Source organism: Microcebus murinus, chromosome 5 (assembly GCF_040939455.1).
Source record: "Microcebus murinus isolate Inina chromosome 5, M.murinus_Inina_mat1.0, whole genome shotgun sequence".
Taxonomy (NCBI): Eukaryota; Metazoa; Chordata; class Mammalia; order Primates; family Cheirogaleidae; genus Microcebus; species Microcebus murinus.
This window is the reverse complement of record NC_134108.1, coordinates 42266980-42285392: the sequence shown is the minus strand read 5'-3', so window position 1 is coordinate 42285392 and position 18413 is coordinate 42266980. Positions and strand designations below refer to the sequence as shown.

Sequence of the window (18413 nt, the reverse complement as noted above, 5' to 3'; positions counted from 1 at the left end):
GAGAATAACTAGGGTTCGCTTGTGGCAGTAATCCAGGCCGCCCCTCTCTTGGGTCTGGGCCCTCAGTGCTCCCAGCCTGTGCCCCAGCCCCTGGAGCCTGGCCCGCCACTATTCCCGTGACGCCCCTCCCGCCACTTGACCCAGCCAATAGAGAGAGCCTCGTCTTAGTGCCTACCTAAATTCGAAGGACTTGAGGACCCCACACTGTTAAACCCCGTTTCCCAGGGTTTGGGGGGAAGGCTTGGGGAGGATGGAGGGAACGTCAGGAAGGAGCTCAGAGCCAGCAGAGTTCTCAGGGCGGGAGAAAGAACTGCTGTGGGTGTTTCACAACTGAAGTGCATGCTCTTTCACCTCTCTAAAATCAACCACAGCATCGCAGCTATTGTTATCTGCGGCTGAAGAGGCAGCGGAAAGCCCTGACTGCGTGCAGTTCCTAGGATGCCTCTGTTTAGAGCCAGTGGGTCCCTGTCCTTAAAAATGACCAAAACTTTAAAGGGCGCCTGCCGAAGAGACCCGGGTATGGAGAGCCAGGTGTCGGGGGCTGGGCGAGGCCTCCCGCACTCCTCGAAAGCAGCTCCCACCCGAGTGGCTAGAGGCCGGGCGCGATCTACGCGAACGTAGCGCATTCAGATGGAGGACCGCGAAGAGAAGAAGGCAGGATTGAACTTTAGAGGAGCCTGAGGGAACAGCCTAGGGGAGCGGGACTGGGGTGAGTGGCAGGCGGCAAGAGGACCGGGTCGGAGAGTGCGCGAAGGACGGGCAGCAGGGCACGGCGGTTACAGGCTTCAGCGACTACCGTTTCCCCGCAGAGGGAGCTCCTCCGCCCCGGGAGGAGTCCCCAGACTCCTTCCACGTCCTGTCTGCGACGACTCGGGTCCGCTAGGTGACTCCACGGGACCGCACAGTCCCTGTCCACCCAGCGCAGCCAGGAACCATGAGCGCAGAGCCTGCCCCACCTCGTTATTACTAGACGCGCACATTCAACTGTCCAGTGTGAGACCAGGGCTCTTCCAGGAGACCTTTTCCCCAATTTTCTTTCTCTGATTGAGTATAAGAGCCCCAAACCCGCCCTCCCTCTCCTGTTTTAGCCTGGTAGACCCCTGTTTGCGGTGCGAAGCCGGCGGCTCCCACCGCTCCGACTGCACGGTCCTCCGCACCCTTGGCCACTGGCGCGCTGCGGGGAGTCTCAGGAAACACACCGGTGGCCCCTCCGACCAGCGTCCCTCGCTCCCCATTGGCCCCCCGGTCCCCGCCCCCCACCGCCCCGTCCCCCTCCGTGGGCCCGGAGTGGCGTCAGCACGCCAGCCGGGCGTGGGGTTTAAATGTCCACTAGCGGGAGCCCAGGCGCTTCCGTCCCGGAGCGCGGTCGGGCTAGAGTCGCCAGAGTGGGAGGGGAGCGAGCCAGCGGGATCCCAAGCCGCCGAGCGCGCTGCCCCTCGCTCCGCCGCCGATGACTCGGGAGCTCGGGCCCAAGCGCCGCCCATGCAGCCCCGCTGAGCCCCGCCGAAGGAGCGTTGATGAAAAAACACTCGACCGTCTCCGCTGCGGAGAGCCATGAGCTGTCTGGATGTTATGTACCAAGTTTACGGTCCTCCGCAGCCTTACTTCGCAGCCGCCTACACCCCCTACCACCAGGTACGTATCTTCTCCGGGTCAGGGCCAGGACTGTGGGGGCCGGTGGCGGGTCCCCAGCTTACCGCAGCCTCCCTGTGCGCCGACGTCCCAGGCGCGTCCCGGGCGTCGGACCAGCGGCGGGCGCCGCCCGGATGCGGGGATTGCCGCGCTGCCCCACAGTTGGTCGCACAGTCCGCTAACCCCTGTAGCGCGCCCATTTGCTCTCTCGGGAAGGCAGCTAAATCCTGCTAATGTGCGCCTGGGTCTTCCCTGGGATAATCAGATGCGTGTGGCACAGGCTGGATTTTCTTCATGCAGTATGTCAGACTCCAGATTCTTCCGAGCCGAGGGCAGGTGTGGGGAACTGCGGGCAGAGCTCAAGAGGGGAAAACCAAACCGTGGTCCAAAAGGTGAAAGTGACAAAACGGCAAAGACCAGTCTCTTTCTCTGTGAGATGCAAAGGCTCGCGCGTTCTCATGCCTGCAAGCTTATCTCCGGAATAATTTCTTCCATTTCAATTCTCGGGCTATCAGAACAATTAATTCCAGAACCAGCGAGTTCGTTTCAAAGGGCACTGCTCAGAATCCGTTCGTTTTGTTGTATTTGCTTTCAACATTCTGGAAGTATTATTGCGGTGCGATTGACCAGACAGAGGCGAGCTTTTTAGACAATACTTCGCCTTTCTTGACCCTGATGAGTAGCTGAATCAGTTAGCCCTACCTTCAACAAACTCACTTCTAAGGCCATTTAACCTTGGTTCTGTAAACTCTTCAAGTTCCGTTTAATTATACCAGTTTCTCTTCTTTGGGCTGCGTCTGGATGAACAGTTTTTCCTTCCATTTCGTCAGCTGACAGAGCAGAAACCGAGGACAGTAGTCTAGGAAAACAATGAAATCATACACCTGGGGAGGTTGTAGGAGTCCAGACCAGGTTGGGAAGTGAGGGCCTGGACTCCTGCTTTGGGGAAATTGAAATATGCCCCAACGCTCTGGTCGATGCTTTCGTTAATTTTGTCTGCAAATTCAGAATATCTACTGGGAAATTGCTTGATGAATTAATGATAGAACGGGTAGGTTTTGCTTTTAGTTTTCTTCCCTCCTGTTTCTCTCTTTTAAACTTTTCAGCCTGGAGTTTGTTTAGTCTCAATGTAAATTTTAGGAACCACCAGAGTCCCTCATAAACCAGTTGGGAATGTGGCATTGAGGAAGTGGTGATATTACTAAATTACTGGAGCTCATTCCCAGGATGAGACTATTGCAAAGAGGAGAGAAGTGGGTTGGTTTTCTCTTTGGTCCTTTCTCCTTCTGGACCCTGGACCAATCTATTGCATTAAGATCTCCATTCATTTTTATGTTACTTGGGCCCCCCTTCAAGGCCATCTCTGCCTGCAGAGAGCTTTAACACCACATTCAATCTACTGCTCATTTCCAAGAAAATCTTCTCAGCAGCTGCACTTAGTTTTTAAAATTACTATTAGACATCACGATTTACCCAACCCCACAGCCAGAATCTTAACATTTCTTCCTTCTGCTCCTTTTAATTATTTCCTCAATGTGTGTGGAGATGGTGAGGGTGGAAATATTCACAATCCACTGTTTGTTTTCCTTACTTAAAAGGAGATATATTTTAAAACGGAGAGACTTTTAAGTGGACAATTTATGGGCGACCAAACAAATGTCAACGTGCATTTATTAAAATCATCTATCTTTCCCCAATTACAATGTTATCCCACATTTTTACCCCATTTGATTCATTACTAAATGGATGTATTTCAAACTTTTTGTGGCATTTCAGTTCTTTTACATTCCTGGTTGCAGGGAGTGGATTTTTGTGGGTGTTTTTCCTCCATTCCATCATGAGGATATTTAGTCCTGCATTTTGTGCTTCTGCCCTGGATTCTCGGGCAGGGAACAGTCAGGCCCAAACTGGACTTGGGCGCCCTTTACCCTTGGAGTCTGCTTTTAAAAATATATCCGCCCTGAGCCCAGCTATGAGGTCAAACTCAGCTCATAATCTGGCTGCTTAGGTGTCTTCTGAGACCTTCACCCAGACATTTTAAGAGAAATTTCCCTGTGGTCCAGCAGCAACTCTGAAGGGACTGAGCAACCACGGACAGCAGTCTCCTCCATGGAACCCTGCTCCTGCTCGGGTGTAGGTTGGGAGGACTGCTTACTGTGTCACCCTCTTATTGCTAGTTTTATGCTGAGAGCACAAGACTTAGGCACAGATGCCAGTTTCCCCATGGCTATCTTAGAGATTGGGATGAGGGAGTTCAGTCCAAACACTCTTTTGAAACTGACTTCTCTATTCTTTCTTTCTCTGAGCAGAAACTAGCCTATTACTCCAAAATGCAGGAAGCTCAAGAGTGCAATGCCAGCCCCAGCAGCAGTGGCAGCGGCAGCTCCTCATTTTCCAGCCAAACCCCAGCCAGTATCAAAGAGGAAGAAGGCAGCCCAGAGAAAGAGTGCCCACCAGAGGCAGAGTACATCAACTCCCGCTGCGTGCTCTTCACCTATTTCCAGGGGGACATCAGCTCCGTGGTGGATGAACATTTCAGCAGGGCCCTGAGCCAACCTAGCAGCTACTCCCCCAGCTGTACCAGTAGCAAAGCACCCAGGAACTCTGGGCCCTGGCAAGGTAGGTGTGGGGCCCTGCTGGGAGGGCCTGAAGGAGGGCCCTCTCTGCCTGGGGTCCAGCTACAGAGGCCCAACGATATGCAGCTGAAAGAATACCAGGTGTCAGAGAAGGAGGGGGGGAGGAATTAGAGGAGGTTAAGGAAAATGAAGGGGAAAGGGAATGGGTATAAGATCTCATTAAAGAGGCAGAGCAGTAATCCAGAAAAAACACTAGCCTTGGAATTGAAAGGCGTAGGTTTGTGTGTTGGCTCCACCACTTCCAAACAGTATGACCTTGGGCAAGTCCCTTAACCTCTGTAAGGTCACTCTATTTACTGGAATCTAAAATTAGAATAACGCTTGCCCTCCTAACTATCCCCAGAGAAGGCTGTAAGACTTAACATTAAAATGTATGTAAATGTGCTATGGAAAATGTGAGGTTTCCAACACTCTCCCAAACCAGGAGGTAGAGAATCTTCACCACCAACAACTTATAGAGCAACTCTCCAATTTCTGAAAATTTGCTCAGAGGAAAAAATGCTTGACCTCCCCTGCAAGCAAAACCTACTGGAGAGGCCTAAAGCTGACCTATACCTTTTGCCAAGTTCCAATTACTTGTGAAATCTTGAAGCAGGAGTATCTCAATAAGCAAATAGAGTAACAAAGAAAGAAAAATGTAGGTACTGCCAAAATATCTCTAAAGTTTTTCCCACAACACATCTCCTCTTCATTTTTCTACCTTCCTCACAAAGCACTACTTTAGCCTAGGACAATGACTTCTTGGACAAGCCAAGTAAATTTCCCTGCTGTTCTGAAATCTCTACTTCCCTTTATTACCAACAAGACAAAGGGTGGGGGAACCATTAACCTAAGCTGTTTTTGGTGTATACCAAGCTGAGAAATGAGGACTTTCTTGTAAAAAAAGAAAAAGAAAAAAGAAAAGAAAACAAATTTTCATTTGTTTTCATTTGTCTTTTGGAAGGAAATAACAACCCTCACACACGGTACACACACACATTTTTTCCTTAAGAGAGCCTGGCAGTTTGCACAAGCCTTGCTCTAGACAAGATCCAAAAGCATTAGTTTTAAATACAGAACATTCTTTTTATTCTCCAGTTGGCAAAATATTTTTAACAGGAAGACTGTTAACCATTTAGAATGCATTTTCAAATCATTTCGAATTCCCTAGTATACAGCACAGAGGAGATGCTCAATAAAGCTTCCCTGAATTAAATATCTGTCTTTCTCTCCTTCTCTACTAATGGCAACAAATAAATTGATGTAAATGCTCTTTTCTTAAAATGCTACCAGAGAATAGAGGTCAACAGTGATACTCACAATTATTATTATTAATTATTACTCCTTGTGTCCTTACTTTGATGTAGAAAGTTCAATTAGAAAAACCTGTCCCTTCATGTCTCTCTATGCTAATAATACAGCTACCCTTTGAATATTGTCTAGTTTACTCTTTTGCTTGAGTTCTTGGGGAAAAAATATTTGAGGGAAGGATTCTAGAAAGAAAACTAATCATGGCAAGACTTCGATATATGTCCGATGGCTTTCAGTCTATCAGGGACCTTGGAGGGGCACATTTTCTGGAGCACGGGAGGCTGAAACGCGAGAGTGGCTAGCTAGCTAGATCCCCAGGCTGCCGACCGAAAGTGGGAAGAGGTATCTAGCTTGCGGAGAGCCTGCGGCTGGGAAAGGGAGGCCGCGTCTGCCCTGAGGCTACCACTGTACCTCGGCCCAGAGTCGGGGGAAGCTCCCTGCGCCCCAAAACTTGGGTCTGGGAGAGGAGGGCTCTCCGATCGATCTTTCTCTCCCTGACACACTCCCCGGGTTTCCGCGCTAAGGACGCCTCTGGGAAATCAGAGGAAGCGGACTTCCTCCCTGGGGTTCCCGGAAGACCTCATTTGGGGGTGCCCTGATGTCGCTTTCACAAGTTGCACCCCCCTTAGAAAGGCGCTGCTGCAGGCCAGTTGAGCTCTCAGCCGTGCGAGTCGGGGCTCGCGTTTCGCGTCCTGTGGCGGTGACATGCACCTCTCTTCCTTTCCTCCTCTCCGCCTCCCCGGCCTGCAGACGGCTCCTTCCCGATGAGCCAGCGCAGCTTCCCCGCCTCCTTCTGGAACAGCGCGTACCAGGCGCCGGTGCCCGCGCCGCTGGGCAGCCCTCTGGCCGCCGCGCACTCGGAGCTGCCCTTCGCAGCCGCCGACCCCTACTCGCCGGCCGCGCTGCACAGCCACCTGCACCAGGGCACGACGGAGCCGTGGCACCACGCGCACCCGCACCATGCGCACCCGCACCACGCGCACCCGCACCACCCCTACGCGCTGGGCAGCGCCCTCGGCGCCCAGGCCGCCGCCTACCCGCGCCCTGCCGGCGTGCACGAGGTCTACGCGCCCCACTTCGATCCCCGTTACGGGCCGCTGCTGATGCCCACAGCCTCGGGGCGCCCGGCCCGCCTCGCACCCGGCCCGGCGCCCGCGCCTGGCAGCCCGCCCTGCGAGCTCTCCGCCAAGAGCGAGCCGGCCGGCGCCGCGTGGGCCGCGCCCGGGGGGCCCTTCGCCAGCCCCGCGGGGGACGTGGCCCAGGGCTTGGGCCTCAGCGTGGACTCAGGTAAGCAGAGGAGGCAGTGTGACCTTCCTGGAGCCCCCCCTGGTCTTGTACCCAACCCTGAGCTGAGCCCTGGTCCCCATTTCTGTGGTCGGAGGGTCTGCATGGCATGGCTGCGTTTCCGCTGGTAGATGACCCTGTGCTATCGGTGTGGGTGGGATGAGACGGTAGGACCCTGCCCTAAGCTGACTGGTAACTATTCCAGAAGACTTCTTTTAAAAATAAAATTTTGTGGAAAAGTTCTAGCTCTGCGCTGTTCAATACTGTAGCCACTAGCCACATGTGGCAACTGAGCAGTTGATAAGAGGCTAGACTAAATTACAATGTGCCATCTTTGTATAATACACACTGGATTTCAAAAACTGTGTGAAAAAAGAATGCAAAGTGCATCTCATTAATATTTTTATATTGATTGCTTGTTGAAATATTTTCAACACATTACATATCAAATATATTGGGTTAAATAAAATGTATTATTAAGATGAATTCTCATTTGTTTCGTTTTGCTTCTTTTCACTGTGGCTGGTATAAAACTTAGAATTATGCCTGTGGCTCCCATTGTTTTCTATTGGACAGCACTGATCTAGAGTACCTGCAGAGAGTGTAGTTTAAAATCCTTTATGGCTTTGGGGAGCGGGGTCTTGTCACCTAATCACAGTTAAAAGGAAAGAAAAATATGTGACTCTAATATCAATTAAATTGCCAAATTAAATAGGTCTTTTAAAAATGTAAAACTTTAAGAATATGATAATACTAAATCTCTGGCTTAAAGAGTTGAATTTGAAAAGTATTCCAAATAAGGCTTTGGTTTTTTGCTTTCTTTTCTTACTTTTAGGGCAAATGAAAAGATAGTTATACAATAAGTGCAGTCATTCATTGCCTTGTAGTCTGCCCACTCCCTCTTCCCTCAGGTGAAGATTTGACTTTTCTGTTTGCTTTGTGTTTACTTTCATTTACCCAACTTTTGGTGAAGGCCAGGACTTTCACAATAAAACTGGTGTTTGTCTTTCTCTTTCCTTACATATCTTGTGCCTTCCCTCCCCCACTCCTTCTCTCTCCCTCTCTCTTCTTTCTTTCTTCTTCTCTCTCTCTCTCTCTTTCTCTCATCTTCTATTTTCAGGTGTGCAGCCCCAGGACAAAAGCAAGGATGTGTACTGGTTTTAGACAGCCCGCCTTCTCCCCTGTAGGTCTCTGCGCAGTGCAGTTGTGGCACTCAGAGCCCAAATGGAGTGGGTTTGTAACAGCTTGTGATCTTGGTTTGCAGCTCGCCGCTATTCCCTCTGTGGTGCATCCCTCCTGAGCTGATCTGCCGACCCAGGGTTTCCCCTTCCCTGTCTCTTCTGACCAGCCTGGAGGCTCAGCACCTGTGCCCTCTCACTTCATGGATGAGGACATGGGGGAAAGGCAGAGACTTCAAACTTCTTGGTGTATGGGGAAAACCAAAAGCCACAACTACAGAAATTTCCCGCTGCTGAAAGAGTGGATCCAAAGACTCTGAATTACGTTGGCCAAATCACTGGAAATATCTGTGGTGAGATCACTTAGTCAGGTGACAGGATATCATAAGCTTTTTTGGAAAGGGAGAAAGAAAAGGAGACTTTTTGGTGTGAATATTTTTTTATGCTGATGTGAATTCTTTCATTAGGTAGTGTGAGCATAGCACTACTGACGTTGTGGATATCCTCAGATTTAAAACAGTATGTGTATTTGCATCGAAGACTGTGGTAGAGAAGTAAAGAGAAGTCAATTCCTTCTTCCTCACCATTCAGCCTCCAGCTCCCTCCCTGCCCATCCCCACCCCACAACACCCACTCCAGACACAGAGGCACACTTTTTCCTCTGGACCTTGAACATGGAAGCCTCAGCCTGAATGTGAGTGGCAAGTGGCTTATCTGGAGCCACCTGCCCAAGTCTTACTGCAAGGCAGCTGTTGTAGGACAACTGTTTAAAACTCCAGAAATACATCAACCAAGGTGGCACTTCCCAGTGTTTGGCAGAACAATTGCAATTGCACTGGATATATTTTATATATATATGTATATATATCATATTTTTTACAAGGAACATTTTACGATGAAAGAAGAAACCCTTCTCTGCCTTCTGTCCCACAATTTCTGTCCCTCCCTCTATCCTCTGGATGCAAAAAGCAACAAGAGACCCCAGTGATCTCCATGGAAAAGAACTGAGAACCATCACAAGGGGAAGAAATGTCCATGGAGCTTCCAATACCTCGAATATTTTTCTGTCTCTATGGTTGTGATTTGGTCACTTTAGTGTTGGGGCAGGGGAAGAGGTCTGTGTGTGGGCAAAGCTGCAGGTGACGAGGAAGAAGAAATGAACATTAAAGATGTCTGTTTACTGTGGGTTCACTATGTTGTTTCATAAAAGAAAATAAATACCTTAGTTTTTCTCTAGTAAAATAAAATAATTTATGGTAGTATGATCCAATGTCGGTGATATTACATTACACATGTGCATATGTATCTATATGCATATATAGATACACTTTTTGTTGTTATTCCAAAGTGTGTGCTGTGAAATCTGTTAACCTCTTCCCACATTAAATCAACCCTGGAGATGAGAAGTTAGGTACCTTCTCTCTGTTTCACAGATGAGAACATTGCGGGCCACAGAAGCCAAGCGCTTACCTGTTAGCATTCAGCGAGTTAGAAACAGAGGTGTACAGACCATTCAGTCAGACAGGAGGGAATTATTGTTACTTCTAAAATTCTAAGCTCTTAAGACAGTAGAGTCATTGGTTAAAAGTGTTTTTGAAATATTGGTTATTTTATATTTTAATAAGCTAGGCTAAGAAACCAAACCTTCCACTAGGAAAAAAAGATTATTGAGAAATTGAGTCTTTTTCTTTGTATTCTCTTGATACCAAAGTTAGTTGTGTTTATTCACAGTAATGCCCAGGAGAAAGATTTTGTATGATGTGCAAATTGCCCTTGCACATTATGGAATCATAATAATATTAGTATAAATCTTGATTTTCATTATAACATAAGAAGCAAATATAATGTATATATTACCTTATATATATTATAATAGTCTCAAGAGTTGGAAGCAGTTAAGGGACCTCATTCCAAGCATAAGCTTGGCAGAGTTACCCATCCCCTTTCTATCATTTGGGTACCTGTGAAGTAGGTATGATCATTACAAAAATGGTATTTTTTTTGCTTAGATGGAAGGTACTATAACTATGATCATGCTGTACCAGATGTGATAACAACAATAATAACTAATGTTAATTATTTATCATGCATCAGGTGCTGATCTGAAGGCTTTATGTACAGATTAACTCATTTAAGCCTCTCAATAATTCCATGTGGTAGTTATTATTATAATATCCTTCTTACCTATGAGAAAACTGAGACACACAGAGGAGAAATAATTTGCTCAGTCACGAAGCTCGTCAGTAACAGAGCCAGAATGCCAACGCAGTAGCCCAGGTGCAATGACTGCACTGCTATCCATTGCAGTAACTACTTGTCTCTTTGCTGTTCAACTTTGGTCTTATTTTCTCCATTACAATAGATGAGTAAGAAGGGAAAAAAGACAGGAAAGCAAAGATTAATGCTTTGTAGAACTTACAGTATCCCAGATCTCAAAGGAATTGTCTTAGGACATTGTCCTAACTCCATCAAATGGCACTACCTTTAGACCATTCATGCAGATCTCTATTCTCCAGGAGGGCAGTATTATTGCTTCTCTTATTAATTCACATCAGTATTTAACAGCCCTCACTGCTCTGAAATTCTTCACACCCAATCTAACCAAGCGGTGTAAGAGTTAGCCTGAGGTTTGGACATTGAAGCAATAACTAAAATTAACTTTGGACTTCTCTATGGATTTTTTTAATCCATGTTCCACTGGCATGGATCACTGGTATATGCAAGCATAAATAGAATGCGTTCAGCCTCAGTGCGCTTTTCAGAATTTGCTACGTAGTATGCTGTTAAAGAAAACAAGCAGTGCGTTTTCCACTAGACATCTTCTGTAAGTATTCGTCACTGGAAGAGGCTCTTTAGCTGTGCCCCACCTGCACTGACACAAGGTCTGTGGTCAGACCCACAGGGAGCCTTTTCCCAGCCACGAGGCTCTGATTACTGCAACCTCTCTCCTCAGCTGCATCTGACCCGAATATCAGGTTGCTGGTGAGGAGACTCATTCACTGGAACTGGCCTTTGGGGCAATCCCGAACAGACCGTCCAGACTGCTGAGCCAGTCCAGGCTCCAGAGACCTGGCACGTATGACACATGAAGCACAGCATTTCCCTGCAGTTTACACCTTCCTAAAGTGGAGATGCAAGATGACCTAGAACTATAATGATTTAGTTCTGTGTAATCAGGGCATCCAAGAGAACTCTGGGGAATTACTAGCCCTTACTGACATTCTTCTGGCCCACCAAGTCACACGAAATGTGAACTTCAATGCCTATCTTCCTAATAGTAGTGAAACCATGTAGATTAGAGAAAGTTCCAGCAGTTGATAAAAGGACATTCAAGGAAATGAGGGATGGCATGAGAAAAGGCAAATGTGACTTTTTACATGTGTTATACCTGGTTAGGGTCTGAGATATTGCATTCTCTTCTATTTGTACCCCACGGCACCGGTGTCCCCTTCACTCACAGCTTTCCCTTGGCACTTGGCCTAGGCCAGGGGAGAGGTGATGAAAAGGGGAGAAATGGCTCTCCACCACCACATAATCCTTTTGCCGATTGCCCTCTGGCTGAGAACTCAGTCACCCAGCTTCAGGGAACTCTATCTGTTCTACTCCTTCAGTTTAAAAGGAGTTGCCATCCCATCTCATTTCCCCTTTGAAGTTCTATTTCAATGCATGGCAAATTCTAGCGATGACTTAAGATTAATTCAGGCCTGGATGGGAGAGAGGGCAGAGGTGGTGGGTGTTGGGACCCAGACCCCCTGACTGAACACTTCTCTTTTCACTGATTCCTGGGGTAAGTACTGTATTTTCTGTGTCCTTTTGCATCTGGAGGAAACAACTCTTCAGATAACTTTAACTTTCATTTTGCTTAGAATCACAAAGCCTGCATTTCTATGCAGGCACCCATACATATTCTATCAAAATAAAGTTCCTTTTTCTAAGCCATAGTGATTGGTTATTTTGGAGTTGGGGGAGATAAAAATAAATAGATAGATCTTAGACAAACTGCTTTCTATATAAATGCCATTTCCATGAAGTGCATTTTAATGTAATTCATGAGCATGGAAGAAAAATTGAAAGGTGTTTGAAAAGACTTTAAAAATAAATGAAACTGAAAAATGTAAGATCCCTTTATAAAATTGCTTTAACAGTTTGTTGACAATTTGCATGCGAATAATTCACATTTTGATTGTACTTGTCAAAATGTTTGTATATTCCATTTTTCCTTGCTAGAATTTTAGGATTTATTATATTTTCCTAAAATCTTAAGTAAAGGAATAAATGTCCCTAAAGACATTTTCACATTATCACAGTTGCTGTCTGTGTGTAACTGAAGTTGTGACATTTACACAAGCAGCAGGGTTAAACAAACACAAATTTCACTTTTCCTAAATACTGGCTCTTCCTTATTGCCGGGAAATAAATGAAACCCTAACAATACAAATATGGTATCCACACAATAGAATCTATTTATCCACAGATATAACAAACACTCACACAGATGCAGACCGAAAGAGAAATCAGAGACATCATGCCCTCAGACAAGCACAGGCACAAATGATTATTCTCACTTGACAGACCAACTGTACCACTGTTTCCTTGTATTTCAATCCAGCCCCAGAGGGCTGGATCAGGAAAGAGACACTTGATAGCTGCTGTTTCCGTGGTTGAAATATTTGTGAAGTTAACGCATAATCTTAAAGCAGAAGCTAATAAATTATAGGGTGCTAATTGGAGCTGGAGTGGAGCCTTCAATCATGTTACCCTAAACACAGAGAGACCCTCATGACCTAAAAAGGCAAGGCAGCCTCCAAAAACAGCTCCCATTTGTTTCCACCCATGACCTCTAAACATCGCATCCAGGCAGAGTGGCCCCTGACTAGAGCCGGCAGAGGTGGTTCTGCTACTCCAAGTTTACTTTAAGAGATAGGCAAATTTTCTTTTAGGAGAAAAGAATAAAATATTTTGTTGAAGAATTAATGTTTAGCCTTTAGAGAAATATATATATATATATATATATATATATATATATATGGAATTTACTAGAATCATTATTACTTTGTTAAAACATATTACCCTTCATTTGGAATTTTTCATTTAAAAAAAAAAAACTCAGTAAGAGAAAAATCTGAAGTTCTCCACAATACAGTGTCAGGTCTATCTCAAACTTCAGTATTTCTCTGAGTTTTCCTATGTGTTCTTATGGAAACTAAGCTCCTCTAAAAAAGAAAATTAAGGCAACTGAATTTCTTCTACCTTACTGGAATTCAGTTATTTCACCTAGAAAAACAGCAAGCATATTTTCCATTTCTTTTGATCCTAGAATCTCTTAGTAAGTTCTAGTTCTACTTTTCTCCAAGTGTTGCAAAATGGCTAATGTGGTTTTCCTCAAACTATCCTCCTACCATTATTTCCATTTCCTATCAAAAATGCATAAATGAATAAATATATAATTATTACATATAAGAAATTAAGGTTAAAGCTAAACTAAACTTTGGAAAAAACTAATGAATTAAATTTATTTATTGATTATATTTGCACCACTCTAGTTACTTATTAGAAATTTTTATCAACATGGATTTTTGGTGTACATATTTTAATCTCTATATTTACAACTAGGAAAATATATCATTTAACTTATAATTTGAAAACTTCTTTAGAATACCTCATATAAAAATCATTTTCACTAAAGAAAAATATCAAGAATCTTAAATTTTTTTTTTTTTTTTTTTGAGACAGAGTCTCGCTTTGTTGTCCAGGCTAGAGTGAGTGCCGTGGCATCAGCCTAGCTCACAGCAACCTCAATCTCCTGGGCTCGAGTGATCCTTCTGCCTCAGCCTCCCGAGTAGCTGGGACTACAGGCATGCGCCACCATGCCTGGCTAATTTTTTTATATATATATATATCAGTTGGCCAATTAATTTCTTTCTATTTATAGTAGAGACGGGGTCTCGCTCTTGCTCAGGCTGGTTTTGAACTCCTGACCTTGAGCAATCCGCCCGCCTCGGCCTCCCAGAGAGCTAGGATTACAGGCGTGAGCCACCGCGCCCAGCCAAGAATCTTAAAATTTTAAACACAGATTTGCTACAAACAATAATTATGATTGAGGTGATTGATGAGAATGTCACAAACTCATTTTTTTTCCTGCTGATTCTCAAACGTCAGTTTTGCACTTATTTTTGGCAACTTCGTTATCATCCCTATGCCAATAATGGTATTATCAAGAAATGGGATGGAAAATGTTTATTTTTACTAGGTAAAATCCTATTTCCCTTTTTTTCTTCTAGTGCAATTTACCCAATGTGTAACCTGTCCTAGAAAGCAATTGGATATTTTTTCTTTTAATATCATTTGACTTTTTTCCCATTGTACCTGTTTTTATGGAATTTCCTGATATGTTTGGAAGCACTGCCTAAAAGTGCTGTATTATTAGTATTATTTCACCTTGTTTTGTGGAGTATGAAGTTCCATTTTTACCTCAGGCAGTTTCTTCTCCACACTCTGAAAATAACAAAAGGGCATTGACAGACACATTTTGGTAAGAAACATAGAGAACAGAGCTTATGATATTTGTTTTTCCTTGTTTAAAGACTTCTTTTAAAAAATATTCCTCACTCATACTTTTTTAAGAGCATAAAAAAGGATCTAGGGAAAAAGACTCACATCCTGAGGGAAAACAACTAAGAAATTATATTCTATTAGAATTGGTGAGATGGCAATTTATTCACAATTTTAAATTTAACAGTTTTAAATTATCTAGTTAATTAATAAAAACAACAATGCTGGGACTATTATCCCACATTGAAACTTGGGATGTCTGGTCATTTGATGATAAAGGAATGATGTCATTTTTTAATAGGACTGAAAACTTTAAAAATCCACCATGGGATACAGCCATCTCCCCCTTTTGCTGGAGATGTAAAATGTATTCAAACTAAAAAAGAAAAATAAATAATGCTTCACAGCCATATTATTATATCTGCCCATGCTGCCAGTTAATGTAGGCTTTGGGTCTTAAGAGAATGAAGCAGAAAGTGTAGGTACCACTGAATCTTCCTGTGTCTCAGAACAGCAGCAAGAGCAAGACATTAAATGTTAAAACAAAATTATACGATTTTACATTATTTAAATAAAAGCTCCATAAAAGCTTCTGACTACATTTTTTAGTCTTATTCTAAAGTGCATATTTAATTTTTGTCACTTCCTTTATCAGAGGGATTTCTAATTTGAATTCAATTAATTGAATTAAAAGTAACACTAAAAAACGCTTTGCATGTTGGCTTTTAGTTTCCTGATCTATTTCTTGTGCTTTCTTCTCCTGTATGTCCATATCAGTGCTCCGAATGAAGTTAGAGCTATCTTGTCTCAGTTGTCAGGAGGATGTGCCGCTCACCATTGGATAAGATCTCAGCCCACCTAAGTGGACACATAGGTACTACAGTAATAGGGTATTGGGCAGGTAGGAGGGGGGTGGGTATACACATATATAATGAGTGAGATGTGCACCATCTGGGGCCTGGTCATTCTGGAGACTCAGACTTGTGGGGGGAGGGAGGAAGGGGCATTTATTGAAACCTTAAAATCTATACCCCCATAATATGCTGAAAGAAAAAAAAAAGATCTCAGCCCAATGGTACACAATCTAGAAATTACCAGAGTTCCTAAACATAATTCTTCTGGTTGACCGTTCCCCTGGGTTACAGCAGTTTGCAACTGTTTTCTCTTATATTCTGTAAAAGGTACTTGTAAATTCCTACTTCCCACCATATTAGAAAATTTTCATCTCACTCACTGACCTCTTATCCAAATGTTATCTCTTCTTCAATGTCTAGATTAGTTCTACCTTTTCCATGAAGCCTGGTCTCTACACCAGACCACAATGAGTGGTCTCACATTTATGGGAATTCTTACGACCTAATGTCGATACCATTTATTTGGCATTTACTATATAACTATAAAGTCTTCTGATGCAACTTTAGGCTTTCAAGGGTTGCAGTAGTCCTGAAGATCATCCTATTCACTCTTTACTTATAATATTTTTCAACCTTAACTAGATATTAAGTACATTGAGCGGGTACCACCAACTATTATGAAAAAAACTAATTTTTGCATTAAAATATTTTATTTTATTATGTGCAAACAAATTTAAAAATATAGGCTGATCTGAAGTTTGGAGTACAAATTGGAAAAAAAAAAAAAGCTGGCTTGAAGCTGGCTCCAGTAAAGAAAATCCTCATACTAAAATGAGTGGGGAGAGATTCTGTCACATTTAGTAAGAGCCAATTAGTGTCGAATATCCTTTTCCTGCACTTACATACCAAGCCTCCATCTCTGTGTTCAGCTCAAGGACATCACTTGAACAATTATTTTCTCTCTTCTTCCTGCATCATCTCTTTTCTCTCTCTACTGAATCATTAATATAAAACAGGCTGCAATGTTTTTTGTCTCCAGGGGAAAAAAGAAATACCAAAAAACAAACAAACAAAAAACCCCTCCCTTGACCCATCTCATTGCTATCTCATTTCTCTGTTACCTTGAAATGGCGAGATGCCTTACATCAGTCATCTCCTCTCTCTCCATTTGCTTTTCTATTTTCTCTTGCACCCACTTTGATTTAGCTTCCCCTGCACACACACTCATCAAGGCTGTTAGCTACACATGGCTCAACCTGAAGATCAGCTCTAATTAGTCTTTTTAATTGTCTCATCAATGGGATGGTAACATCAGTTCAATCCTCTGAGAAACAGATGCCAAGACACATACCATGCACTTGAAGTGTTATTAATATGTTCTAGCAAAAATACTGCATCTGTCATAGCAACTGTAATTGGGGTCATTATTTGGTTTAACACGTGGTACTCTACAGTCATTCTCTAGGATCTACCCAGTTTCTGCAGAAGCAGTGAATTAAATGTAGATATGGTAGAAACCAATGACCCTGCAACCTTTAGATCTTTAATGGTGGTGCTAATCACTGTCAACCCCCTGGAATTCTATATTGTTTTTGATTTACAATTTTGACTGAGGGAAGGGAAGGAGAATGGAGCCAGCTTCAGAGCTTTCCACTTGGCCTTCTACACTGTGGTATCTTTTACCCCACAGGCCAAAGACCCAATGAGGGAGCTACTCCAACCACAAAGTATGTTGATCCCAGTTACACATTTAGAGAGTGGGAAAATGACCACTGGGTGGGGCTGTGGACCCGGTGGACACATTATGGCTTATACTTTAGTGAGGATGCAATATAATACCTACCCCCATAAACCCCACTCTAACAGAGAGGGTTTGAAGGTGCTTCAGGTCTCTGGATACCAATGTCAACTCAGACACTGTGTCCAGTCATCTGGAATGTCTGGGAATTCTCCCTTCCTTCAGCGTACAATCACCAGAGTAAGTGGCTGTATGTACTGTAATGATTCCTCCTGTGGAGGAATCATTACAGTACATACATGCAGTGATCTTGCAGGGTCCTTCCACCTAGGAACTGTCCCATTCTTCAGTCAATGAGCTGCAGATTCGAACATTGGCTCAGATCTGGGAACTGAGCGAGGATGGTGATTCTCATCAGAGAGACCCCATCAGCCCCCTGCTCCTCCATTTTTGCCTTTGTGTTAATTTTAGGTGTCAACTTGACTGGATTAAAAGATATCCAGTTAGCTGGTAAAGCTTTATTTCTAGGTATGTCTGAGAGGGTGTTTCTGAAAGAGACTGACATTTGAATCAGTGGACTAAGTAGAGAAGATCCACCCTCACCCAACATGGGCAGGCATTGTCCAGTCGGCCGAGTGCTGGGATATAACAAACAGGCAGAGGATATGCAGATTTGTCTCTCCCTCTTCTGGAGCTGGGACACACATCTTCTCCTGCCCTTGGGCATTAGATCTCCAGGGTTTTTGACCTTCAGATTCCAAAACTTGCACCAGTTGCTCCCCAGGTTCTCAGGCTGTCAGACTTGGACTAATCCAAGCTACTGGCTTCCTTGGTTCTCCCACTTGCAAATGGCATGCCATGGGACTTCTTAGTCTCCATAGTAGCATGAACTCATTCCCCTAATAAATCCCCTCTCATCCATCTATCAATCAATCAATCTATCTATCATCTATCTCTATATTCTATTGATTCTGTTTCTCTGGAGAACTCTGACTGACATAGCCTTCTAGTGATTACAGATGTTAAGGACTGGCTGCCCATCTGTTTTGTCCAAGGGACAACATGCCTTATTAACTGTCTCCATAACTCTCTATACTCAAGCCCTTTGGCTGCCTCTTCATCAGCATGGTGATACAGGTCCATGGTTTTTGGAAGGCAAATGTAGTCATCTGGCCTCTCCGATTTCAGGCTTGCCCATGAATGTTAACAAGTCCAGCTCTGGGACAGCCTCTCCTGCCAACAGCTGTGG

General features: G+C 44.3%; 1 protein-coding gene across 1 annotated transcript; it reads left to right on the top strand.

The window, feature by feature from the left end:
• Positions 1-1346: 1346 nt before the first annotated feature.
• Positions 1347-9916, top strand: VGLL2 (vestigial like family member 2). The gene is made up of 4 exons (XM_012753856.3): positions 1347-1635; positions 3942-4251; positions 6309-6845; positions 8107-9916. Exons 1-4 carry the CDS (start codon positions 1555-1557, stop codon positions 8145-8147), a joined length of 969 nt encoding a protein of 322 aa, XP_012609310.1. The 5' UTR covers positions 1347-1554; the 3' UTR covers positions 8148-9916.
• The last annotated feature ends 8497 nt before the right edge of the window (positions 9917-18413 follow it).

Bases quoted from the DNA above. Each gene is read 5' to 3' on its own strand.
- VGLL2 (XM_012753856.3), top strand. From the start codon at position 1,555: ATGAGCTGTCTGGATGTTATGTACCAAGTTTACGGTCCTCCGCAGCCT. The intron at 1,636-3,941 runs GTACGTATCTTC...TTCTCTGAGCAG, and splicing joins CCTACACCCCCTACCACCAG to AAACTAGCCTATTACTCCAA. The intron at 4,252-6,308 runs GTAGGTGTGGGG...CCCGGCCTGCAG, and splicing joins GAACTCTGGGCCCTGGCAAG to ACGGCTCCTTCCCGATGAGC.